Source organism: Ustilago hordei, assembly GCF_900519145.1.
Source record: "Ustilago hordei strain Uho2 genome assembly, contig: UHO2_contig_01, whole genome shotgun sequence".
Taxonomy (NCBI): domain Eukaryota; kingdom Fungi; phylum Basidiomycota; class Ustilaginomycetes; order Ustilaginales; family Ustilaginaceae; genus Ustilago; species Ustilago hordei.
The window spans coordinates 1069361-1092334 of NW_024545270.1; the positions used below are offsets into that span (position 1 = coordinate 1069361).

The 22974-nt window shown below is 48.6% G+C and overlaps 6 protein-coding genes across 6 annotated transcripts; 3 read left to right on the forward strand and 3 right to left on the reverse strand.

Annotated features, from left to right (window-relative positions):
* Positions 1–2758: 2758 nt before the first annotated feature.
* UHO2_00337 (uncharacterized protein) lies at positions 2759–3040 on the forward strand (the record flags this gene model as incomplete). Its single annotated transcript, XM_041556956.1, has 2 exons — positions 2759–2898; positions 2995–3040. The coding sequence occupies 2 exons, from the start codon at positions 2759–2761 to the stop codon at positions 3038–3040; spliced, it is 186 nt and encodes a 61-aa protein (XP_041412890.1).
* A 270-nt stretch (positions 3041–3310) lies between these two features.
* Positions 3311–3781, reverse strand: UHO2_00338 (uncharacterized protein; the record flags this gene model as incomplete). Its single annotated transcript, XM_041556957.1, has 1 exon — positions 3311–3781. One exon carries the CDS (start codon positions 3779–3781, stop codon positions 3311–3313), a length of 471 nt encoding a protein of 156 aa, XP_041412891.1.
* Positions 3782–8677: 4896 nt separating this feature from the next.
* UHO2_00339 (uncharacterized protein) lies at positions 8678–9337 on the forward strand (the record flags this gene model as incomplete). The annotated part of the gene is made up of 3 exons (XM_041556958.1): positions 8678–8769; positions 8826–8895; positions 8930–9337. The coding sequence occupies 3 exons, from the start codon at positions 8678–8680 to the stop codon at positions 9335–9337; spliced, it is 570 nt and encodes a 189-aa protein (XP_041412892.1).
* A 7360-nt stretch (positions 9338–16697) lies between these two features.
* Positions 16698–17403, reverse strand: UHO2_00340 (uncharacterized protein; the record flags this gene model as incomplete). Its single annotated transcript, XM_041556959.1, has 4 exons — positions 16698–16874; positions 16902–17098; positions 17126–17203; positions 17283–17403. 4 exons carry the CDS (start codon positions 17401–17403, stop codon positions 16698–16700), a joined length of 573 nt encoding a protein of 190 aa, XP_041412893.1.
* Positions 17404–17503: 100 nt separating this feature from the next.
* Positions 17504–17848, reverse strand: UHO2_00341 (uncharacterized protein; the record flags this gene model as incomplete). Its single annotated transcript, XM_041556960.1, has 1 exon — positions 17504–17848. One exon carries the CDS (start codon positions 17846–17848, stop codon positions 17504–17506), a length of 345 nt encoding a protein of 114 aa, XP_041412894.1.
* A 3242-nt stretch (positions 17849–21090) lies between these two features.
* Positions 21091–22314, forward strand: UHO2_00342 (uncharacterized protein; the record flags this gene model as incomplete). The annotated part of the gene is made up of 1 exon (XM_041556961.1): positions 21091–22314. The coding sequence occupies one exon, from the start codon at positions 21091–21093 to the stop codon at positions 22312–22314; it is 1224 nt and encodes a 407-aa protein (XP_041412895.1).
* Positions 22315–22974: the final 660 nt, after the last annotated feature.

Genomic DNA, 22974 nt, shown 5'->3' on the forward strand with positions numbered 1-22974 from the left:
ATCAAAGGTAGGATAGGGCACAAGGAAGGGTCCCATGTGCTAAAGGGGGTCCAAGTTTAGCCAAGAAGAGGACCAAGCTCAGGAGCAAGCAGCAGGTTACCACACAGGGGGGGATGTGCTCTCAATCACATAAGGGTTGGTCACAAGGTAGACCACATGGATGAGAACAAGACAATAGGATGGTCACATGGTCAGAGAGGGCCATCAGATAGGGGCCAAGGAATGACCATGGATTGAGGGGAGAGGGAGTTGGACCAAGGGGGCCAACATTGGTACCATGAGGAGGATGGGCAGTGTCAAGAAGAGTCAATACACAGCCCAAGGAAAGGAGGAGTATGAGGAGGACAGGAACACTCCTCCAGAGGAGTAGGAGCAGTGCCACAGGTGGCACCTCTCAAAACACATAAATACTACTACTACTTCACCATAGCAAATGAGTGGATCCTCATCCACTCTACTCTTTACTTTACTTACTCTTACTTAGTTACATACCATTGCAATAGCAAGAAGCCTTTGCAATGACATCTCGAACATGTGTGTTGTATCACTGTCGGACATCAACTGTAGGTGGTGTTCCTCAACACCTGTGGTCCAGTTTCATCACTGTAGGTGGTGTTGCTCAATGTCAGGGGTCTCGCACCTGAAACCCAGGTCGGTCTGTTGAGATACTCAGTGACTATCAAACTGTGCGACAGCTATTGTCTCAGTATCGGCCTTGACGAGCTAGTCATTCAGCGACTATCAAGTTGTGCAATGACAGCAGGTGGCATTTGTTGTATATACTATTGTAGGTTTCAGCTGACCTCTGTGGACACTCCATTCAGGGGTAGCTTGGCACGATCAATATCAATGCATAGGTTATGATGACACCAAGGTCTGGTGTGAGTGTTGATGATGATGAGGTTGAAGGTGTTGGTGATAAGGTTGATGGTGTTGATGATAAGGTTGGTGGCATCAACACAAGTGTCCAGTGTGTTGACTGATGCTTGAAGTGATCCCCGGACCGCAGTGGACTACTGCCTTCGGTTCTATCTTGATCCGGACCACTAACCTGCTATGGGCGCCTTCGGATGTCAGGTAGTGGTGATACAACACACACACTACGATGAGGAGCAACCTTGATAGATTGCTGCTATGCTGACTGAAACTAATATATACTTATGCTGAAGTGATAACTAGTTATGGTGAGTAGAGTGGATGAGGATCCACTTGACCTATGATGATGAGAAAGCATGGTTATATACCTCTTCTCAGCATCGCCAGTGATGCTGCTCCTGCTCTCTCTCCAGAGAGTACCTTCTTCATCGAGTACTGCTCAGGGGCCTCTCCTGCTTGGCACCCCTGTGCCTCTTGAGCTGTGTCGACTCCTTCAACACTGCTCCTCCTCCTCATGACCTGGTGTCGACTCCTTCAACACTTGTCTCTCGAGCCCCTGAGTGGTAACCATCTGAGCTTGGTCCTCTTCATGGCTGTGCCTGCTCCTTGAGCTTGGTCCTCTTTGTGGCTGTGCCTGCTCCTTGAGCTTGGTCCTCCTCATGGCTGTGCCTGGCCCTCCTTGCATATGGCTCAGTGCTCCTTTGCATGTGAGTCCATAGGAGTCCATGGTCTCCATGGAGACTGCACTATGACCATGCTCTTTACTGGTATTGACTAGATCTCTGATACCTGTGCTCCTTCCATATGAACCAGTGACCCTCCTGCTTCCTGAGCATTCAGGCCCATGACACTCAACACCTGTGGTCCAGTCAGTTATTGTAGGCAGTGTCTAACACCTGCAGTCCAGTAACTCCTGTCCTCTGTAGGTGATAGGCATATCGCAGTCCAGGTGATGTTGAAGAGCATTAGCAACAGCACTACAAACACTCATGCTGTATAAGAGAGTGTAATACTCTCACCCCAGGAAGTAACAGATGTGCTGTGCAACCTCTGAATGGAGTGTTCAAGGCAGTCAGCCAAAACCTACCAGAACAAAGCTGTCTGGTTACTTTCAGTTGAAACATACTGAGTAGACCTTACTCAATTGATCTCACCAAAATCAATCGGAAACACCCAATCTGGTTTCAGGTGCGCAACTGCTTACACCCTATAGGAGATAGCTCATCTCATTTGGACATGATCAAAGATAGCGATAAGGTATATATATGCTCATTGAGGATGTAACTGATGAACAAGAAATACAAGACCTTTCTCAAGAACATACGCCTGTGGATACGAGCTTGTTAGTAGCTCCGGACAGCGTATAGCCTTGGTATTCTTCAATTGCTTTACTCTAATTTTTTTAGCCTCGCGCGACGGCTTGAACATCCCTACTGTAACACGAGACTGCGATACGGAATGTGGAGGTTTGGCTGTGTGAAACTGGGCCTCTAACCCGCATGTAACATGTTTGTACTTGTCCTGCAACCTCGGCTAGCTTTGCAACCGTGCCAAGATGATGGCGTGAACAGGTGTCTGCACCCTCGAGCTATATTGGGCCTCCATATTGCCTTATCGAGACCTTTACCCGTAGAGTCCACTTACGAGGGCGCAAGGAGTGAGAGCAACGTGCGCTGCCGTCCTGAGTCGAGCAATGGGGCTGCCTGAGTAAAGCTGCCTGCGCTGAAGTGCCTGCTAAACTCTTTGAGTCCAAGATGGCCTTGAAGAATATATAAACGCTGTCTTCGTCCGGTTCCTTCTCGTCCACCCACACCAAACATCTCTTGCTCACTTCCTTCCTGTAACACCAACACCGACACCAACACCAACCCAAGTTTTCGAAATGTCCGCCCCTGATCAAAACACTGGTGCTCCTCAGCAGGACACTCTCGACAAGGCTGTTGCGTTCGGCTCCAAGAAGGCTGGCCACGAGCAGAACGCCGGAACCGTTGAGAAGGTCTCCGACGGCATCCGATCCGGCTTGTAAGTGCATCTTCATCAACGTTCACACAGCCTTTTGGGTGGACCTTAGCTGATTACATTGATTTACTTTTATCAACAATCGGTTGCATGCAAGAGTAAGAAGCTCACTGGCAAGGATGTCCCCATCAAGGACAAGCAATAGTTGACAACGCTCGCGCTATTCAGTCCTCCTACCATATCCCAAACGATTGATTCTCGATGCCAGCCAGCTAAGGCGTTTCACCCTATCCCTGGAGGTCGGCCACTATCCTGGTCTGCTGAACGAAATGTAAACACCATCATGGTTTGCCTCCCAAACATGCCCTTGTGTGCGTGTGCGTGTGAACGTGCTAGGCGTTGAGCCGAGCCGCTAGCTCCAGAATTCGTCTGCTCGACGCTTCGTGTGAGGGTTCGACACCCTTCTTGGGCGAGATCAGCCGGATCGTGTTCTCAGGCTCTCGGGGTCTCTGACAACGTTGTCAGGATATGCAACCGCCTCCGCCTCAGACCCTAGCTTTGCAGGCGTGGCCTCGCCGATAAAGCGTTGCTTCGACTGCACAATGACTGGAATTAACAGACGTTGGCTGCGTAGCGTATTCAAGACCTTAGTGAGTGCATCTTCGTCCCCCTTTATCTCGGCAATTCTCTCATTGCTCGCACACGACTGAGTCGGGACGTAGGCTCGAGAGACGTCTGTGCGAATGCATGAGACCTCGTGCGATACGCCATCGATAACGTGTGCGCTCTCACTTGTAGACCGCTTGTCCGCGTTACGCGATGCCGTCGCACAGTGAACTTGATACTCCGGGTCAGGACCTAAGCCTTCGGATGGGTCAATCGACGTCACGACTTCCTCGGGCAATGCAGACCTATGCTGCTCAAGGCGGAGTTCCCGTTTCGTCATCTTCGTCTTTCGTGGAGTCGGCGTGTATGAGGTTGCAGTGGAATTGTTCGATACTTTAGCTCGTTTGGACGGATGAAGGAGGCCACATAGCTCAGCGTTCTTCGTGGAAGTGAAAAAGTCTGACAACGAACTGTATCCGGCTGCGTCAAGATGAACTTGGGTGCTGTACAGTCCCTGCCCAAAGTTTGGGGACAGGGTCCAATAGACAATAAATCAACCATCCAATAGCATATCTTCCATCTGCTTGGAGGAGTGATCTCTCATAAGTGTCAGACTGAGCAAAACACACAGTAGGGGGTTTCAGTTTTTTTCTTTTTTTTTTTCCAGAAACTCATGTTTTTTTTGAGTTTTCACTTGTGTCAAATATTCATTTCTTACATAAGCTCTGCCATTTTGGGAAATACTCTAATTTTTGAAAACACTGCTTCAGCTGGACAGTTGCAGCAGAGTTTTCAGAATTGGACCTGAGTCTTCACTCACATGATGTTGCACATGATGTTGCACATGATGTTGCACATGATGTTGCACATGATGTTGCATGTAATGTGGCATGTGATGTACTTGCACAAATGCCTCCACTTTTCCTGCACAGCTTGTTTTGTATGAACCCACAGTGTCAATAATGACTGTATCTACTTTGATTGTGCAACAAGAGTGTCAAAGATGGTGGAGCTACAAGGTGGTTTGGATTCCAGAACTGCTTCATGTTCTGGTCAACACTACCCTAACTCTTGGTCTAAAAACACAGCTTACATTTGGGGGCATCAATTTTCTGGCCTTTTTTCACTATTGGAAGACTCTAGTTTTTGTGGGCAAAAAAAAACTGAAACCCCCTAGTGAGCAAGTTTGAAAGAAGAGCTTTCGATTGCAGTGAGTCTCAGAGCCGACTAATACTTGAGTGGACCTCCATGCTTAGTAAGCACTTGCTCCATGTGATGCTCCATCAACTTGATCACAGGATTGATATGTTTGAGCATGATCTGGGTATTCCACACCTCCTCTGCAGCTCTGGCAAGTTCATGCTGGGTTTTCGGTACTGGCAAGCACTTACCAAGCAAGTTTTTGAATATATACCATATGTTCTCAATAAGGTTAAGGTCTGGTGAAGCTGGCAGGTGTTCCTGCATCTTAATGTGGTATTCAGCCTGCCGTTGCTTGCAGATAGCAGCCTGATGACAGCTGCTGCCATCTTTGACAACTGACAGGCCATCAGGGTATGCACTAACAGCAGTTACAGCATCCTGGAGCAGGCCATCAATGATCCAATCACGATATTGTCACAGGGACGGCTGGCCTGCGCAAGAGAGTGCGCCAAATGATCAGTGGCAGCTATGGTAATGTCACGTAATGGAGCAGTATATGAAGGGTGCACAGAAGATCAACATATGAAGGGTGCGCCAGATTGATCAGAGCCAAAAAACCATCAGGGATCAACGAGATTAATCGGGTTGGCAGCGCACATGAATTACGAGATCGATCGAACCCTGGGAATCCAGATCGATCTCATGGGATCAGTCGGAGTCAGCCAGATCAGCATGCTCAACTAGTTGTCAGGGGTCTCGCGCCTGAAACCCAGGTCGGTCTGTCGAGATACTCGGTGACTATCAAGTTGTGCAGTGACAGCAGGTGGCATTCGTTGTATATACTATTGTAGGTTTCGGCTGACCTCTGTGGACACTCCATTCAGGGGTAGCTTGGCACGATCAATATCAATGCTTCGGTTATGATGACACCAAGGTCTGGTGTGAGTGTTGATGATGATGAGGTTGATTATGTTGGTGATAAGGTTGGTGAGTGTTGATGTTAATGAGGTTGATGGTGTTGGTGATAAGGTTGGTGGCGTCAACACGAGTGTCCAGTGTGTTGACTTGATGCTTGAAGTGATCCCCAGACCGCAGTGGACTACTGCCTTTGGTTCTATCTTGATCCGGACTGCTAACCTGCTATGGGTGCCTTCAGATGTCAGGTAGTGGTGATACAACACACACACTACAATGAGGAGCAACCTTGATAGATTGCTGCTATGCTGACTGAAACTAATATATACTTATGCTGAAGTGATAACTAGTTATGGTGAGTAGAGTGGATGAGGATCCACTCGACCTTTGATGATGAGAAAGCATGGTTATATACCTCTTCACAGCATCGCCAGCGATGCTACTCCTGCTCTCTCTCCAGAGAGTACCTTCTTCATCGAGTACTGTTCAGGGGCCTCTCCTGCTTGGCACCCCTGTGCCTCTTGAGCTGTGTTGACTCCTTCGACACTGCTCCTCCTCCTCATGACCTGGTGTCGACTCCTTCGACACTGCTCCTCCTCCTCAGGACCTGCTTGCCAGTGTCCTATACACTGCTCCTTCTCCTTTGACTGGTGACAGTTCCTTTGACTCTTGTCTCTCGAGCCCCTGAGTGGTAACCATCTGCATGCTCCTTGAGCTTGGTCCCCTTCATGGCTGTGCCTGCTCCGTGAGCTTGGTCCTCCTCATGGCTGTGCCTGGCCTTCCTCGCCTATGGCTCAGTGCTCCTTTGCATGTGAGTCCATAGGAGTCCATGGTCTCCATGGAGACTGCACTATGACCATGCTCTCTACTGGTATCGACTAGCTCTTCGATACCTGTGCTCCTTCCATATGAACCAGTGACCCTCCTGCTTCTTGAGCATCCAGGCCCATGACACTAGTCAGCCGATCCAAACAAGTATTCGGAGCTGTGCCGACGTCGGAGTCAGTCGGATCAGCACGCTTCAACTAGTTGGCCGATCCAAACAAGTTGAGACAGAACTGTGCCAACATGACCACATGACCAGGGGGTATGGTCATGAGGTTCAAAGGGAATTCACATGATTAAGTCGAAAGGGAGCTGTGCTGAAAGGGGGCATCACACATCAGACAGAAGGAGAGCATGTAGGCAGGAGGGCAGTGTTGCATAACCCTTATGCTGAGCAAATGGTAGTAGCACAGTATCAAAGGGGTCAGTGCCAGCAGGGCAAGACAATGCCTAACAGGGGACAAAGGCCCCTCAAGAGGAGCAGGATAGGTGTCGAGGGAAAACACCAACCGAATGTATAAATACTCTCATTCTACCATAGCATACAAGTGGAGGGGCATCCACTCTGAACTCAACTTACTTACTCTATACTTACTCAGTTACATATCATCGCAATAGCAGTGCTCTTGCAATGACTCTCAATGTGTGTGTTGTATCACCGTTAGTCGACAACTGTAGGCAGTGTTCTTCACACTAGCAGTCCAGTTCATTACTGTAGGCAGTGTTCTTCAACACCTGTGGTCCAGTCCCTTGCTGTAGGCAGTGTTGCTCGACACCAGCAGTCCAGTTGGTTATTGTAGGTGGTGTTTCACACCAGCAGTCCAGTAACTCCCATCCTCTGTAGGCAATTGGCATATCGTGGTCCAGTCAATGTCCAAGAGCATTATCAACAGTACTACAAACACTTGTACTGTAGGGGAGGGTGTATCACCCACTCACCAACAAACAATGTCCATGCTGCACAACCTCTGAACAGAGTGTTCAAGGCGGTCAGTCGAGACTTACTAGGTGACGACACTTGGTTACATTTAGGCGAATCATATCGAGTAGACCTTACTCAATCAACCTCAGTTAGTCTCTGGCGCGCGATCGCTTACAGATATCTGACAGCTGTGAGGTTCTTGGCAGGATCCCATTAATTTGCCAACCCTGGCCGCTTCTTTCTTGAAGCCAATGGGAGCACAACCAACGGTGTTTTAAGGTTGTATGCAATGCCGGCCCATACCTGGTGTCATAGGACCCGAAGCGCAGAAGCAGAAGACTTATGAGAAGCAGAAGCCTCATGAGGAGGAGTGCAGGAATCAAGGATTGGGCAGATCAAGGGTTTTGCAACAGAGTTCATCAAGATCTGTAGAAGAGAGGGCTCTATTACAGATCTCATCCAGATCAGTATGAACAAGGAATGTATCACAAATTCCACCAGGATCCATAATATCATGATTGTATGATGGATCTCATGTGGGTGCTGATTGCACAGACATCTCAGCAGGGCAAGATAGTGGGATCATTAGGTTCGCCACCCTGATGAAGGGTTATGCAGCTGGTTACCCCTCAGGGGGTCACAAGATGAAGACCAGGAGAACTGTCGCTGGTGGGAGGAAGAAGAGCTGTGACAAGGACACTGGCAAACAGGTTATGACGAGGAAGGGCAGTGTCGAGGGAATCGACACCTAGTTCAAGGAAGGACAGATAGGAGGGATGAGGAGGAGGGGAAGTGTTGCAGACGATGCTGCAGGCATGGTATATAACCATGCTCCTTGTCACAACAAGTGAGTGGATTGCCATCCACTCTACACCATATGAACTAGTTATTACTTCAATCATAAAGTACACATTAGTTTCAGTCAGCATAGTCACAATCAAGTAGGTTGCCTCTCATTGTAGCACATGTGTCATATCACCACTCCCTGATGTCCAAAGGCAGTTCATAGCAAACCAGTGGTCCAGATAAAGATAGAACCAAAGGCAGTAGTCCACTGCAGTCCAGGGATCACCTCAAGCAATAGTCAACACACTGGACACTCATGTCGATGCCACCAAACAATCATATTCACACCAGGCCTTGGTGTTAGTACAACTCATATCATTATTGATTGTGCTGAGCTACCTCTGGACAGAGTGCCCACAGTGGTCAGTCAAAATCTGCAATAGCATAACCTCAATCACAGATTTGAGCGAGTAAAGTCATAAGGACATTACTATGACATAACTTGACAAGAATTGCAATACCTCACACACAATCACATATCTCGACAGGATCTGTAATAGAAGCGATTCTACTACAGATCTCAGGTTTCAGGCACACGACCTCTGACATTAGAGTGGATTGTTCAAGCAGCTCCCCACAATCAACATGATGGATGAGAACCTGCACAATAAGCTTGAGAGACTACTCTCCCTAATGGAAGCTCAGCTGGAGCCCACCAGACAAGGACAATGTGAGGAGTGACTATGCCATGCTCACCTGAGTGGCGAGGAGACAATCAAGCTCTCTCACTCAGAAGATCAGGCAGGAGGGGACGAATCCATGATTGGAGACCTGCAAATGCCAACTCCAGCATCACAACCAAGGTGATCAGTATCATTCACTGACTTGGACAAGCAGTCCAATGTCAACTACAAGAAGTATGCTTCCCCCACTGGGCCAAGATATGTCAAGCCCAGGGTGGACCTGTACAATAGGTCAAGGACAGACCCCTATGGCCTGGAACAGGAGGACAATGCCAGTGCAATGGGAGATCCCAACTCCTCACAATCAAAGCCAATTGCTACACCATTTCCCAAGTTCAATCCCAGAGATGTAGAAATCTTCATCCTTGAAGCCGAAGCCTGGTTCAAATTCAACCAGATTTATGAGCAAACACACATGATCAACCACATGGGTGCTCAATTGGAAGGGAATGCTCACAAATGGTGGACCTCGAAGCTCCATATCGATAGAGCATGGGAAGGAAGACTGTTCAATGATTGGCATTACTTCACAGAGCATCTGTCAGAACAGTTCAATCCTTGAAACACCAGAATGGAGGCCTACAACAAGCTATTGGCTCTTCAGCTCATGAGTGATGCACCAGGTGCTGCTACATGACACATGGAGCAGTTCAGAGACTTGGAAGGACAGGTTAATTTAGATGACAATGAGCTGGTCATAGACTTGTTCCAAGGCAGCCTCACATGCAGCTTACAAGAGAAGTTTGAGCAGAACCCACCTGTAAAAAGGTGGGAATGGTATTGAGAAGTTGAGGAGATTGACAGGCAGAGGATGCTGTTACAGCAGTCCTCTGCTAGGCACCCAAGTGCCACTCCATTGCAACCAAACCCAGGAACTTGGTCTACACCACCTGCTCAAGGTTCATTCCCAGCTCGACAACTGGCACAGACTTATCCAGCTTGCCCACTGGCACAAACAACTATGGGAAACCTTAACTGGCCAACCAGTCACCTCCTGCCTCATCAGCTCGTTCAGGTCCCAAGGCAAGGAAGCCCTGCATTAGCAAGCAGCAGCACTTGCCATCTGTGCAAGGGCATAGGTCATTGGGCCAGAGACTGCCCAAGCAAGAAGGTAGACTCTCTGGGCCCATGACCCATGGGTCCAAAGGTCATGGTAACCACAGAAGACCCCTTCGAAGAGGGGACCACAGACTCAGGAGATGGGCACTTGGGCAGCCCTGAGATGGGTGAGCCCAAGGATCTAGATTTCAGCCAGTACCAGCCACCCATGGACACTGACCATGAGGAGGTCCAAGACAATGGTGACAAGGGAAATGACAGTGGGGCAATGCACTGGTGGTGTGCATAGCTCTACAAACCTCCTCACCATCTCTATGTATATATCAAGATTGCCCCATATGTTTCTCTACCAGTGGAGGGAAAGCAGTATTAGAGCTCTCTGGGACAGTCCAAGACCATCCAGCTTGAATACTCACTGACACTGGTGCTGGTTTGTCTATAGTTTCAGATTCATTCATTAGTAAGTACCAAATACCCACAAAACCTACAAAAACAAGATCGATACATGGTGTCACTGGACACCAACTCGCTATCAATAGCTCAGCGAACATACAAGTTGCTATTGGCAAACACAGCCTGGGAGTAGTCAAAGTCTTGGTAGCTGACACCACTGACTATGTTCTCATCTTGGGTTTCACTGAGCTAAGGAGGCTCAAACCAACCATACAATGGGACACAGGTCAACTTGAGTTCAAGACCCAAGAACAGGAGAGAACCCTGAAGCAACCCCCCAAAGCAGCTGTAACTGGGGGTTTACACATGAAATTGGCAGAATCTGTCATAGAAAGCAATCTATCACCAAATTTGGTGAATTCCACTGTAACTAGCAAGCTAAAAAATAAGCTCGCCACAAGAGACAGCCTATTACTGACTTCAGCAAAAATGGTGGTAGCAGGCTCCTATGATGAGAAGCTGAAGTGACCAACCATACATGGGAATGAATTCATCTCAGCAGAACATCTACTACAGGCAGCCCTCAAAGACAGACCCATAGGGTTCATGCTGTTAGATATAACACCCTCATCACTCCTGGCTTTTGGTTTTGTTCCTACTGGTGCTGATAAAGGAGTTGAAATGGAAGTTGAGGTTGAAAAGAAGGCAATGGCTGCAGACATACCAAAGCCATATCAACATTTGCAAGATGTGTTTGATGAGGTGGAAGCAGATAAGCTGCCCCATCATACCAAGCATGATCTCCATCTCAAGTTGATGGAAGGTAGTAAGCTGCCTCAGGGCCTGTTGTACCTCAAGGGGCCCAAGGAGATGTCAGAATTGAGGAAGTACTTGGACAAGAACCTCACAAAGGGGTTCATATGACCATCAAAGAGCCTGGCAAGATCACCAGTGCTCTTTGTACCAAAGAAAGATGGAGGTCTCAGACTCTGTGTGGACTATTGCAGCCTGAATGAGATCACTGTTAAGAACTGGGCACCATTGCCCCTCATTGAGGAGCAGCTTTTCCTGCTCTGAAAGGCAAAGATCTATTCCAAGCTAGATCTGCAAGTGGCATACAACCTCGTCTGCATCATGAAAGGAGATGAATGGAAGACAGCCTTTGGCACACAATTGGGACTTTATGAGTACCTGGTGATGCCATTTGGCCTAGCAAATGCACCAGCTCACTTCCAATCATTCATCAATGACATCTTCCAAGACATCATCAGAGTGTATGTAGTGGTGTATTTGGATGACTTCTTGATCTTCAGTGACAATGAAAAGGAACACATATGGCATGTCACTGAAGTCCTCATCCACTTAAGAAGCAACTGGCTGTTTGCCAAACTGTCCAAGTGCAAGTTCAACACCACTGCAATTGAGTTCTTAGGGTATATCATCAAACCCACTGGGGTAGAAATGGACCCCAAGAAGGTATGGATGGTCAAGGAGTGGCCGATGCTGGAATCTATCCATGATATCCAACAATTCCTAGGCTTTGCCAACTTCTATTGGTGATTCATAGCTCACTTTGCTCAAATCACCAAACCTCTAACCTCACTGGTGAAACCAACAGAATGCTTCAAGAAGTTTGAGTTGCCAGAAGAAGCTCAGCAGGCTTTCCACAAGCTCATCCAAGCATTCACAATGGCTGGAGTACTTTGGCATTTCAATTATCATCTCCCTACAAGGTTAGAAACAGATGCAAGTGACTTCACCATTGTGGGAGTGCTCAAACAAGAGCATGAAGGGCATTGGCACCCTGTGGCTTTCTATTCCAGAAAGATGTCATCAGCAGAGAAGAATTACAAAATCCATGACAAGGAACTCCTGGCAGTAGTAGCTTGCCTCACCCAGTGGTGACACATGCTAGCAGGACTGCCAAGTCAGCTGGTCATCCTCACAGACCATGAGGTGCTCAAGTACTTCAAGTCCCAGCACTGCATCACCAGACAACAAGCAAGATGGGCAGTATTGTTGGCAGATTTTGACTTCATGCTCCAATATCGACCTGGAGACAAGGGCAGCAAACCTGATGCTCTCACCCAACAAGTGGACATGCAACCAGTTGGTGAAGAGCAGGAGCACAATGTGTGACAACTACTGCCTTCCCAAGTGTTTGAAAAGGTGGAAACCAAAATCGCTATAGGAAGTGGGTTACAGCAAATTCCAGCAGAAAATGTAGTAGCAAGCACGATACTACAGATTTCAGCAGAGTCAGTCCTAACAGCATGCTTGGGTGAAGACTCTGCATTAGTGGCTCCCATGCTCACAATGGAGTCCATAGCAATGCAAGGGCTCAAGGACCTAACCAAGATCTTCCAGCCTTTGGACACCAAGCTGCAGGAGATACATGTGAAGAAGCCATTCGAGATCAGAGATGGTTTGTGGCACAGTGGTGGTAGGTTGGTTATTCCAAAGGTAACTATGCCAGGAAGGGCCAGCAACCGTTGTTCATGAAGTGCCAAAGAAGTAGATGGACAATCCTGTCATGGGCCTGGATGCTCAAGAAGCAGGATGGTCACTGGTTCATATGGAAGGAGCACAGGTATCAAAGATCTAGTCGATACCAGGAGAGAGCATGGTCATAGTGCAGTCTCCATGGAGACCATGGACTCCTACGGACTCACATGCAAAGGAGGACACGAGCCACATGCGAGGAGGGCCAGGCACAGTCATGAGGAGGACCAAGCTCAAGGAGCAGGCACAGCCACAAAGAGGACCAAGCTCAGATGGTTACCACTCAGGGGCTCGAGAGACAAGAGTCAAAGGAACTGTCACTGGTCAAAGGAGAAGGAGCAGTGTATAGGACACTAGCAGGCAGGTCCTGAGGAAGAGGAGCAGTGTCGAAGGAGTCGACACCAGGTCATGAGGAGGAGGAGCAGTGTCAAAGGAGTCGACACCACTCAAGAGGCACAGGGGTGCCAAGCAGGAGAGGCCCCTGAGCAGTACTCGATGAAGAAGGTACTCTCTGGAGAGAGAGCAGGAGCAGCATCACTGGCGATGCTGAGAAGAGGTATATAACTATGCTTTCTCATCATCATAGGTCGAGTGGATCCTCATCCACTCTACTCACCATACAACTAGTCAATACTTTAGAAACACAAGTACTCATTAGTTACAGTCAGCATAGCAGCAATCTATCAAGGTTGCTCCTCATCATAGTGTGTGTGTTGTATCACCACTACCTGACGTCTGTAGGTGCCCCATAGCAGGTTAGCAGTCCGGATATAGATAGAACCGAAGGCAGTAGTCCACTGCGGTCCAGGGATCACTTCAAGCATCAAAGTCAACACACTGGACACTCGTGTTGACACCACCAACCTTATCACCAACACCATCAACCTCATTATCATCAACACTCACCAACCTTATCACCAACGTCATCAACCTCATCATCATCAACACTCACACCAGACCTTGGTGTCATCATAACCGAAGCATTGATATTGATCGTGCCAAGCTACCCCTGAATGGAGTGTCCACAGAGGTCAGCCAAAACCTACAATAGTATATACAATGAATGCCACCTGCTGTCACTGCGCAACTTGATAGTCACCAATACCGAGACAATAGCTGTCGCACAGTTTGATAGTCACCGAGTATCTCGACAGACCGACCTGGGTTTCAGGCGCGAGACCCCTGACAAATCCCTGTCTGTGGAGCACTTGTGATTCATGGTGATGTCTCAATGTCACGATGGCATCACAGCTGGACATGTGGGGTGAGATGCCACCATTAAAGCAGCACAACAGCACTATTGGTGGCCAAACATGACAGCTTGGATTGCTGACTATGTAGCGAGCTGCCCTGTATGTGCTAGATACAAAGCTCCTCATCATCGACCATATGGCTTGCTTCAACTGCTCGCCACACTGGACAGGCTGTGGGGCTCCATCTCACTGGATTTCATCAAAGGATTGCCACTGTCAAAAGGTTATGACTCCATCCTGGTCATTGTCGACAGATTGACCAAATTTGCCATTCTGGCCCTGACTCATAAGACAGTCATGGCGAAACAGACTGCCGTGTTGCTATGGGGATACCTGGTCAGACATTTTGGTTATCCAGACCATATGGTTGTCATGGGCCTGAGTGCGCAGGAAGCAGGAAGACCCGCTAGTTCATATGGAGGGAGCGCAGGAATCAGGGGATTGGGCGGATCGTAGGATTTGCAGCAGAATTCGCCGAGATCTGCAGTAGAATCGGCTCTATGACAGATCTCAGTGAGATCGGTATGAACAAGGATGATATCACGAATCCTGATGAGATCAGTAGTAGGAGAGGTTGTATAGTAGATTCCGTGGAGATCAGTGACAAGGATGTTCATACGATGAATTCACACATGCAGAGGACCAAGCTCACAGGTGAGGAGGACCAAGCTCTGCCAAGACAGGGACCAAGCTCAGTAAATTGCAGCTGGTTACCACTCAGGGGTTCACAAGATAGGAGTCAAGAGAACAGTCACCAGTTAAGAGGAAGGAGAACTGTGTCATGGACACCAGCATATAGTTCATGAGGAAGAAGAGCTGTGTCAAGGAGGTCGACATGCAGCTCAAGAGGGACAGGAGTAGGGTTACAGGGACTCCTGCATAGCACTCGACGAATGAGGTACTCTCTGAAGAGAGAGTTGGAGCAGTGGCACTGGCAGCACTGCGAAGAGGTATAAAGCCATACCTTCTTGTCACTAAGTGGTCAAGTGGATCCTCATCCATTCTACTCATCAAACAAACTAGTATTACTTCAAACAAATAAGTATCATTAGTTCACAGTCAGCATAGTAGTAGTCAACAGATTGCTCCTCATCAAAGCACATGTGTTGTATCACCGTTTCCTGACGTCCGAAGGCAGTTTGTAGCAAACCAGCGGTCCGGATAACCATAGAACCAAAGGCAGACATCCACTGCAGCCCAGGGATCACTTCAAGCGTTAGTCAACACACTGGACACTCGTGTCAGCATCAACACTCCATACCCACACCAGACCATTGGTGTCAATATCAAGTTCACTTAGAGTCATATTGTAGTTTGATCATGCCAAGCTACCTCTGGATGGAGTGTCCACAGTGGTTAGTCGAAATCTGTCATAACGATAATACAACTACAGATTCCAATGAGAAAGGTGACAGAGAAGGCTCTGTCGCATATTTCACTAGGAATCGAAATACCATTAGCGCTGTTGCATAACTCGACAGAATCGGTGATATTATCAACACTACCACAGATCTCAGGTTTCAGGTGCGCGACCGCTGACAATGGTCTCAGACTGAGGCAGGCAGTTCATCTCAAGGGCATGGAAGGCATTTGCTGAGCAGATGGGTGTCAAACATTCACTCAGCATGGCTTATCATCCTCAAACAGATGGACAAACAGAAAGGGTCAATCAAGTGGTAGAGCAGTACCTACAGATGTACTGCAACTATGAACAGAATGACTGGGTTGACTTGCTTGACATTGCAGTGTTTGTGTACAACAACACAGTCCACAATAGCATTGGTGTCTCACCATTCTTTGCATGTTATGGATGGAACCCCAAAGCCCATCCAGACATACCTCAGCAACTAGGAGTAAATGATCCTGGTCACTTCGAGTACTTAGTTGATGGCAAGGAGTGCTGCAAGTACCTCCAAGAGCAGATCAGAGAGGCACAACATTGGACAGTGGACCAATACAACTGGAAGCACAAGGACATTGAATTCAAGGTCAGCAATATGGTCTACATCAATTGCTGGAACTGGAAGATGAAGCAACCCATGCTGAAACTGGATTCCAGGTTTGCAGGACCTTACCCAGTCCAGGAATGAGTGGGCCACTGAGCCTATCATATCACATTGCCAGCAAACCTCAGAGTCCATGATGTGTTTCATGTGTCTCTGCTCAAACCAGCAAGAACAAGCTCATTACTCCAACAGTCAGCACAACTAGTCATACCACAACTTCCAGATGAGGAGCTCAAATTCAAAATTGAGGCACCCATTGGGAAACGCACATGCAACCAGATGACCAAATACAAGGTTCTATGGAAGGGGTACCTGGAAGAAGCTGCCTCTTGGGAACTGGTATCGAACCTCAAATGCCTTGACCTCATCCAGGAGTATGAGGCGTCGGGGGGGAGAAGGGACTAACACGAACAGGTGGAATGAGAGGGGAAAAGGAAAGTGAAAGTGAAAGTGGTACCAGGAGTGCTAAAACCGATTTGAGCAAAATCTGTGAGAGAAGATGCACTATTACAGATTACATGGGAATCAGTAGTTGAAGGGGCATTATGAAATTTTTCACAACAAGTATAGGAGGTGGTGGTCTTTCTCACACACACAAGAGACAAAGAATGAAGTGACCAACAGAATAAGGTCAGGAGTGGCCACACAAGGGTCAGGACACAGACTCAAAGTGATCACAGGAAACTACAGTAGAATTGCAACTATGTCACTACATGTCAACATAGCCAGAGGGGATGGAGGGAGCAGCAAGGGCTGCACAAGTCCACTGCTCATTGACCATAGGCTCCACCCATAAGTTGATGGGGTCTGGAGGGCCACCAGACTCCATCACAGACTCATAAGGCTGGCGCTCAGAGAACAACTGGTCATGGTGCTCAACATATACCTGGGGTGCCCACAGGAGTGAACTTACCAGTTCCTGGCAGTGTAGGTGCCACACCATGCACATTGTGGTCACCCAGTCCTGAGTCATGACTGGGTCAATTGTCTGTTCCTGGGAATGAACAAGACCAGGGCCATTGCCATCAGCCATGGTCAGGTGAGCTTGCTCAGCCTGATGTGAGCCCCACAGCTGCATGTTAGGAGTCCCATCACCAGGATACTCCATGCCTGGATGGGCAGGAATTGTACACTCACAATGACCCAAGCCAGCTAGGTAGCAATGGGTACATGCACAAGGAATCCTGTTGTGCTCACCAAATGGGTTGGTGAAGGCTGAAGCAAAACAGCTGAGAAAGGCAAAAGAAGGGTCAGTATCAGAAGATTCAGAAGAGAATGAGGAAGATGAACTCACAGAGTACCCAGGTTGAAGCACTGGCAGCACTGCCAACTGGGCCAGGGCATGCAACCCTCAGTGAGGTGCAGCATGACCAACCGGTGCAGATGATGCTCAGGCAAGGATCCAGCAGGCACATCCTGGTCCAAAGGAAAGTACCTGTCAGTGATTTGAGCCATGAGCTCGGCAACAAAGAACCTCTTGGACCAACCAGCAATTTCTCCATTCATTGGAAGGTGTCAGTCAGGAGGAGGAGGGGGAGGAGTTTGATGATCTACCCAGTGAGGAGGGGGTGTTAATGGCTGAACCTCCAGCCAGTAAACAGGGGTGCCTGGTTGATGGGTGTCCAAGACCACATTGATGACCTCGTCAGCTGTAGGAGGAGGAGTGGGAGAGCGAGCCAGCTCAGCCTCCCATGCTGCTTGATGCTCTGGAGTCATCACCTCCATTGCAGGATGTCTTGCATCCACCTCATACATGTCGATCTCCAGGGAAGCTGGAGAATAGTCGCTCCCCATGAGGTTGGGAATGGGGGCCAGGAAAGGAGAAGGAGGGGGACTGGGGATGATGGCGTCGTCATCCATCCCCAGGAAAGAGGCTCCAGTGGTGAGAGAGCCACTGGAGAGGCAAGGGGATTGGCCACATGGGTGTCAGCGGTCGCGCACCTGAAACCTGAGATCTGTAGTAGTATTGATACTATCACCGATTCTGTCGAGTTATGCGACAGTGCTAATGGTATTACGTTTCCTAGTGAAATATGCGACAGAGCCATCTCTGTCGCTTTTCTCATTGGAATCTGTAGTTGTATTGATGTTATGACAGATTTCGACTGACCACTGTGGACACTCCATCCAGAGGTAGCTTGGTACGATCAAAATACGATATGACTCTAAGTGAACTTGATGTGACACCAATGGTCTGGTGTGAGTATGGATTGATGACGTTGACATGAGTGTCCAGTGTGTCGACTAGCGCTTGAGGTGATCCCCAGGCTGCAGTGGATGACTGCCTTCAGTTCTATGGTTATCCGGACCGCTGGTTTGCTACAAACTGCCTTCGGACGTCAGGAAACGGTGATACAACACATGTGCTTTGATGAGGAGCAATCTGTTGACTACTACTATGCTGACTGTGAACTAATGATACTTATTTGCTTGAAGTAATACTAGTTGTTATGGTGTATAGAGTGGATGAGGATCCACTCAACCACTAGTGACAAGAAGGTATGACTTTATACCTCTTCACAGTGGTGCCAGTGCCACTGCTCCTGCTCTCTCTCCAGAGAGTACCTTCTGCATCGAGTACTTCACAGGAGTCTTCAATGAGACCCCTCCTCCTCATTGCATTGTCCTGTCTGTCTTTCCTGAGCTGTGCCAACTCCATCAACACTGCTCCTCCTCCTTCTGTCCTCCTCGCTGGTTTCTCTTACACAGCTCTCCTTCCTTCGACTGGTGACAGTCCCCTATCTTGTGTGCCCCTGAGTGGTAACCAGCTGCATGCTCCTGAGCTCGGTCCCCCTCTTGGTGGCACTTGGTCCCGCTCCCCCCCACAGAAGCTCATGGTATGCCCATTCCTATTGCTGATCTCTGTGGAATCTGTGATAGGATCTCTCCTATTACCGATTCTGGTGGAATCCACCATACCCCCTCTCATATCACTGATCTCAGTGTGATCCATAGTACCATCTTCCCTTGAGCTGATCCTGGGCTTGTAGTACTATCCTCCTTCCTGCTGATCTCGATGAGATCTGTCATAGAGTTGGTACTATTACTGATCTCAGTGAACTCTGCTTCAAATCCCACGATCTGCCTGATCCCTTGATTCCTGTGCTCCCTTCATATGAGCTTGATGGATCTTCTAGCTTCTGCGCATCCCCCCCCCCCATGACACACTGCTCCTGTTCCTCCTGAGCTGTGTGTCGACTCCTTCGACACTGCTCCTCCTCCTCATGACCTACTTGCCAGTGTCTTTGACAGAGCTCTTCTTCCTTCAACCAGCAACGGTTCTCTTGACTCCTATCTTGTGAACCCCTGAGTGGTAACTATCTGCATGCTCCTGAGCTTGGTCCCCGTCTTGGCAGCACTTGATCCTCCTCACATGTGAATTGTCATACAAACATCCGTATCACTGATCTCCATGGAATCTGCCATATGATCATGCTTACTACCGATTCTGGTGGGATTCATGATAACAACTTCGTTCTTGCAGATCTCAATGAGATCTGTCATAGAACCATGTCTACTACCGATCTCACCGAATTCTTCTGTAAATCCCATGATCTGCCTGATTCCTCGATTCCTGCACTCCCTTCATATGAACTAATGGGTCTTCCTGCTTCCTGCGCATCCAGGCCCATGACAGCATCTTTGAACCAGTTTCCATGAGATCTGTTGTACAAGCATGGTACTACTGATCTTGACAAACTCTGTAGTAAGACCTTGCTTCTGCCAATTCCAATGAGTTCTGTCATAGAGCCTTCAATCCTACCAATCTCACTGAGCTCTGTCAGAACTCTCTCTTTGCCCAATCCACAATCACTGTGCATGGTGTCATGGGAATGGATGCGCAGAGGCCAGAAGATCCGTCAAATTCATATGAAGGGAGCGCAGGGATCAAGGGATCAGGTGGATCATGGGATTTGAGATGGACTTCACTGAGATCGGTAGTAGTGCCAGTCCTATGACAGATCTCACTGAGATCGGCAAAAGGAAGGATAGTACTATGATGACAAGATTGGCACAAGAGATGATGGTACTATGGATTATACCGAGATCGGTGATAGAAGAAAGAGTATGGCGGATCCCACCAGGATCAGTAGTAGGAAAGATCCTATCATGGATTCTGTGGAGATCAGTGGTAAGGATGATAGTGCGGCGAAGCTTCACATGCAAGTAGTGGGACCAAGCACCGCCAAGAGGGGACCTAGCTCAGGAGCATGCAGCTGGTTACAACTCGGGGGCACACAAGATAGGAATAAAGGGGGTCCGTCGCTGGTCCCAGGGAGGAGAGCAGTGTAAGAGAAAACCGGCAAGGAAGACATAAAGAGGAGAAGCAGTGTCGATGGAGTCGGCACAGCTCAGGAAAGACAGATGGATGGCGCAACAAGGAGGAGGAGCCTCATTGGAGACTCCTGTGAGGTATTCGATGCAGAAGGTACTCTCTGGAGAGAGAGCAGAAGCAGTGACATGGGCGACACTGCGAAGAGGTATAAAAGCCACACCTTCTCATCACTAATGGTCGAGTGGATTCTCATCCACTCTACTCACCATACAACTAGTCAATACTTTAGAAACATAAGTACTTATTAGTTTTCAAGTCAGCTTAAGTTGCAATCAATAGATTGCTTCTCATCGAAGTGCATGTGTTGTATCACTGTTTCCTGATGTCCGAAGGTGGTTCTTAGCAAACCAGCAGTCCAGATCTCGATAGAACCGAAGGCAGTCATCCACTGCAGTCTGGGGATCACCTCAAGCATAGTCAACGCACTGGACACTTGTGTCGATGCCACCAATCCATATTCACACCAGACCTTTGGTGTCATCAGCAAGTTCGCATAAGTTATTGATCGTGCTGAGCTACCTCTGGATGGAGTGTCTGACAGTGGTCAGTCGAAATCTGCAATAGCATCATCACAACTACAGATTTGAGCGAGAAAAATAATAGAGAAGGCTCTACTGCATATCTCGTGAAGAATTGCAATACCACAAGCACTGTCACATAACTCGACAGAATTGGTAATAGTATTGATACAACTACCAATCTCAGGTTTCAGGTGTGCAACCTCTGACATTAGAGTGGATCATTCAAGCAGCACCCCATGATCAACATGATGGACGAAAGCCTCAATGATAAGCTCGAGAGGCTACTCTCCTTAATGGAAGCCCAGTTGGAGCTTACCAGGCAAGGGCAATGCGAAGAGCAACTACACCATGCTCATCTGAGTGGAGAGGAGGCGATTGAGCCCTCCCACCCAGAAGATCGAGAGGCTAGGGAAGGGATGATGGGAGACTCTCCCACACCATCCCCAGCATCGCATCCAAGGCAGGTGGTATCATTTGTGGAACCGAGCGAACCGCCAGTCAACAACTATGACAAGTACGCCTTACCCACCAGGCCCAGATACTTCAGGCCCCATGTGGATCCATACAACCGGCCAAGGGCAGAATCTCATGGTTTTGACCAAGAGGATGATGCGAGCACCTCTGGAGACCCCAGTCTCTTGCGCTCCAAGCTGGTCACCACTCCATTCCCCAAGTTCAATCCTAGAGATGTTGAGATTTTCATTCTCGAGGCTGAGGCATGGTTCAAATTCAACCAGGTCTATGAGCAAGCAAGGATGATCAATCATATGGGTGCTCAATTGGAAGGGAGCACTCGCGAATGGTGGACTTCCAAGCTTTGCATCGACAGAGGCCAAGAAGGAAGACTGTTCAATGATTGGCATTATTTCACTGAGCACCTGACAGAACAGTTCAATCCTCGGAATGCCAGAATGGAGGCCTACAACAAACTGTTGGCTCTCCGGCTCATGAGTGATGCACCAGGTGCTGCCACATGCCACGTCGAGCGGTTCAGAGACTTAGAAGGACAGGTTAACCTAGATGACAATGAATTGGTCATAGACTTGTTCAGAGGCAGCCTCACACGGAGCCTCCAGGAGAAGTTTGAGTGGAACCCACCTGTGAAGAGGTGGGAATGGTATCGAGAGGTTGAAGAGATTGACCGACAAAGGATGCTGCTACAGCAGTCCTCTGCCCGGCACCCAAGTGCCATTCCATCGCGACCAAATCCCGGAGCTCAACCTATACCACTGGCTCAAGGTCCATACCCCACTCAACAACCGGCACAGACCATTCCAACTCAACCGCTGGCACAGACATTGTCAGGGAACCTTAATCGACCAACCAATCGCCTTCCCCCCCACCAGCTTGTCCAGGGTCTGAAACAAGGGAACCCTGCATTAAGCAGCAGCACTTGCCATGTGTGCAAAGGTATTGGTCATTGGGCCAGAGACTGTCCAAGCAAGAAGGTGGACTCCCTGGGCCCATGAACCATGGGCCCAAAGGTCATGATAACCACCAAAGACCTCTTCAGGGAAGGAGCCACTGACTCAGGAGATGGACAAATGGGTAGTCCCGAGACGGGCGAGTCCAAGGACTTAGATTTCAGTCCATACCAGCCACCCATGGACACCGACCATGAGGAGGCCAAAGACAATGTCGATGAGGGAAACGACAGTGGGGCGATGCACTGATGGTGTGCATGGCTCTACAAACCTCCTCGCCATCGCTATGTATATATCAAGATTGTAAGGTATGTTTCTCTACCAGTGGAGGAAAAGCGGTATTGGAGCTCTCCGGGATGGTCCAAGACCACCCAGCTCGTATACTTGCTGACACTGGCGCCGGTTTGTCCATAGTTTCAGACTCTTTTGTTAGCAGGCACCAAATACCCACAAAACCCTCAAAAACAAGATCGATCCATGGTGTCACCAGACACCAACTCGTCATCAATAGCGCTGCAAGCATACAGGTTGCTATTGGTGACCACAGTTTAGGTGTAGTCAACGTATCAGTAGCCGATACGGCTGACTATGACCTCATATTAGGGTTCACTGAACTTAGAAGGCTCAAACCAACCATATGATGGGATACGGGGCAACTAGAGTTCAGGCCCCAAGGACAGGAGCGACCCCCGAAGCGGCCCCCTG